The sequence below is a fragment of the Centrocercus urophasianus genome, unplaced genomic scaffold, assembly GCF_019232065.1.
Source record: "Centrocercus urophasianus isolate 14NV4802_14NV808 unplaced genomic scaffold, USGS_Curo_1.0 seq_14, whole genome shotgun sequence".
In the NCBI taxonomy this organism is placed as follows: domain Eukaryota; kingdom Metazoa; phylum Chordata; class Aves; order Galliformes; family Phasianidae; genus Centrocercus; species Centrocercus urophasianus.
In genome coordinates this window covers 50,929,635-50,933,133 of record NW_024884586.1, presented here as the reverse complement: position 1 = coordinate 50,933,133, position 3,499 = coordinate 50,929,635, and the positions used below count along the sequence as shown (strand labels likewise).

At 55.3% G+C, this 3,499-nt stretch overlaps 1 protein-coding gene across 1 annotated transcript in view; it reads left to right on the top strand.

The window, feature by feature from the left end:
• Nucleotides 1-3,077: 3,077 nt before the first annotated feature.
• Nucleotides 3,078-3,499, top strand: part of SOS2 (SOS Ras/Rho guanine nucleotide exchange factor 2) — a 42,819-nt gene continuing 42,397 nt past the window's right edge. Inside the window, exon 1 of the mRNA XM_042813640.1 lies at nucleotides 3,078-3,234. Coding sequence (XP_042669574.1) covers nucleotides 3,148-3,234 — 87 coding nt within the window. The 5' untranslated portion in view covers nucleotides 3,078-3,147. The remainder of the gene's footprint in view (nucleotides 3,235-3,499) is intronic.

Here is a 3,499-nt window from a genome sequence, read left to right as displayed (position 1 = left end):
CATTTTTCATTTGGCTTAGATCTCGGAAGCCGTCGTGAATGGGGAACTTTGGTGGTTTGAGTTGTTGGGTTTTTTTTTTTTCTCGTTTGTTTTTTACCCTTTGAATACTGGTAGGACAAAAGAAGCTTATCTTTGTACAGCATGTTGAGCAACCCAGTGGAAATGGCCTTTGTAAAAGCAAATGTGCAGGGAGGGAAGCTACAGAAACCTGTCTTAACTGAGTCATGTTGCATGCTGCTTCCCTTGGAGCCCAAGCAGAGGTGAGTCAGGAAGGCTTCCCATTGCCCTCCTGGCTGCAGGAGGGGAGCTCACCCTTACTGCTGTTTGAAGCTGTATCAGAGGTGCACGCAGAAGAGAATCCACGTGGAGAACATGCTGTAAAATACAAGTAGATGTGAAACGAGTTCTGAGTCAGCTGAGCATCTCAGTGCGTTCTGCATCATTGCTGCAAAAGGAAATATGTGGCCTCAGGGGCAAAGCACTTCAGAATATTCTTAAAGCAGATGTTCACAGGATGTTGGGTAACAGATAATTGTGGGTAGTTTGCTACCAGGCAATTTGCCATGTGCTTTTTTTTTTTTTTTTTTTAAAGGTTGCTTTCTGTAGTTCTCTGCCATGCACGAAGAAGGTCAGGTATGCAAATAAGGAGCCTTTTGAAGTAAAGTTCGTTACTGTGAGAGCAGTGAGGTGCTGGAACAGCTGCCCAGAGAGGCTGTGATGCCCCGTCCATCCCTGGAGGTGTTCAAGGCCAGATTGGATGGGGCCCTGGGCAGCCTGGGCTGCTGAGAAATGTGGAGGTTGGTGGCCCTGCATGGCACAGGGGGGTTGGAGCTTCGTGATCCTTGAGTTCCCTTCCAACCCAGGCCGTTCTGTGACTGTGAAAAGCTCTCACTTGTATTCCTGCCCACAGCAATACTTGATGAAGGTTCTCATGTTCCAGGTGCTGTCATGTTGTACAGTGGTATCTCACAACGGAACAGCCGTATCTCTGCTCCCCTCCAGAAGTGTTGCCAGTCAACAGTAAATACTACAGAAAGATTGCAAAAGTGACTTCCTCCCACACGAGGTGTGGCCCTGACATGTATTAACAGAACAAGAACACTACCGTGTGAAGCAGACATACACCACGATGAGTCTTAGTGCATTTAAAGTGTGCCCTGCTGTGCTTTTTGCTCTCAGGAGATGGTAGCATTTAACTGAAGCCAGCAGAATATTTGTGTTTTTAAAGCTTGCTATAAACCTTTTGTAACATCACTCACATATTGCCCACGAAGTAGGAAGATGTATGAATATATGTATTTTTAAAAGGTCCAGTTCACTTGGGTGGCTCAATTAGCTTGCCTTTCTCTGTTGTGATTAAAAGAGTGTATTTTTCCAAAAAATGCTGTAAGGTCTCTGTGTCTCTCCTGACTTAGAGCAAAGTTCTGCTGGCAGTTGCTAACTCTCATCTGATGTGGATGGGATGCAGCTCTGCATCACAGGAGTTACTTTATGTCTTTCTTTAGGAGACAGGGAGCAGGGAGCTCATCTTCCCAAAGCACCTGTATCTCAGAGCACTGCACAGCTTTTTGTCACTGCAGATAGAACTGTTGCTAAGCCTCATCCTCATCATAGACAGTCCCAAGTTGGAAGCAACCCATTTTAAAGGGAAGTTTTTGAGCCAGAGGGTGGTGAGGCACTGGCACAGGTTGCCCAAGGAGGCTGTGGATGCCCCATCCCTGCAGGCATTCAAGGCCAGGCTGGATGTGGCTCTGGGCAGCCTGGGCTGCTGGTTGGCGACCTGCACACAGCAGGGGTTGGAGCTGGATGAGCACTGTGCTCCTGTGCAACCCAGGCCATTCTAGGATTCCATCGGGTTCATGGAGTCCACCTCCTGGCACAGCCCAAATGATGAAATGCTGAGTGCCCCACGCTGTGGCTCGCTGGATGGCTGCCCTGGGAGAAACTGTGTTCCTTCATTTCACTGCATTGTGTGCCGTTGTAGCATCGATTTTGGGGCCACCACTGCCTCATCTTGGAGCAGTCGGGGAACAACTGAGGCTTCCTGGGGGCAGGGATGTCCCACCTGGAGAAACACAGGCGGTGGGGGGCTTGGAGCTGCACTGTGGGTTATGCTTTTCTCCTTGCTCACACTTTGGGTTTGATGAATGTTTTCCCACTGAAATAAAGACTTCGTTGGAAACTTTCCAGCAAACAGCACGGGGCAGGAGGAGCTGTCAGTGCCCGACAAAGCATCACGCAGACAGGCACTGTGTTCCGATGCAGTGCATCCCTTTGTAGAGAAACCCTAAGAAGGGGTTATGTAAAGTGCGAGCCGTGAACGCAATGAGCTCGGAAAATTTGGCTGCTCGGGAGGCGGAGGGGACTGAAACCAGCGCTCTCTAGGGGGGTGAAAGGAACTGCCCGGAGCTAGGGCGAGGCTGCTGTTGACAGGTTACTGAGCAACACGCCGCTGGTTTTTCCCAGGACGGCCGTTCTGCTTGATTCTTCCGTCAGGGCAAGGCTGCTTCACGGAATCACAGAACGGCCCGGGTTGGAAGGGACCTCAAGGATCACGAAGCTCCAACCCCCCGCCTCCAACCTCCACATTTCACAGCAGCCCAGGCTGCTCAGGGCTCCATCCAACCTGGCCTTCAACACCTCCAGGGATGGACGGGGCATCCACAGCCTTCCTGTAAAGAGGGAAGGAATAAGGGAATGCAGGGAGGGGCAGGTGAAGGGGCTGCCGGGGGGGCGGCGCCGCGCTGCGACCCCCGGACCTCGGCACGGTGCCCCGAGCGGCGCCGCCCCCCGTAGCGCTGAGCGCGACGCGGCCGGCAGGTGGCGCCATAGCGGTAGGGCAGAGGGCGGCTTGCCGAAGGCGGCGCATGCGCGCTGAGGGCGGCGGCGGTAGCGGGCCGCAAGGAGCGGGGCCGACGGCGCCTCAGCCGCCGCCCCGTCAGCGCCCGGCGAGCGGCACGGAGCCCGGCCTTCTACCGCGCCGGATGTGATGGCCGCCCGGGCGGGGGGGCGAGCCTAGCGCTGCCCGGCCCGGCTCTGACGGGCGGCGGCGGCGGCGGCGGCGGCTTCTCCTTCCCGTCGGCGCTCCCTCCTCGGTCCGGGGAGCGACTGGGCGGGTTGTCCCGATGCGGAAAACAGGCAGCAGCCATGCAACCGCCGCCGCAGCCCTACGAGTTCTTCGGTGAGGAGAACGGCCCGAAATGGCGGGGGCTGTTCGTGCCCGCCCTGCGCAAGGTCAGTCCGGGGGTGGCGGTGCTGAGGGCACCGAACTGGGGTGCTGCTGAAGGGATCGTGCTGTGCTGGGCTCCTGGCTGCTAGTGGAGGTAAAGGAGGAAGGCTCCTTCTTACACGCAGGGGAAACAGCTTCGTGCTTTGGGTTGGGTGTCAGAGGGAAATCCTTCACCCTGAGGGCATGGCACTGCTCACAGCTATGGGGCCATCAGCAGAGGGGTGGCAGCAGGGACAGGAGGTGATTGTCCCCCTCTGCTCTGCTCTTGTG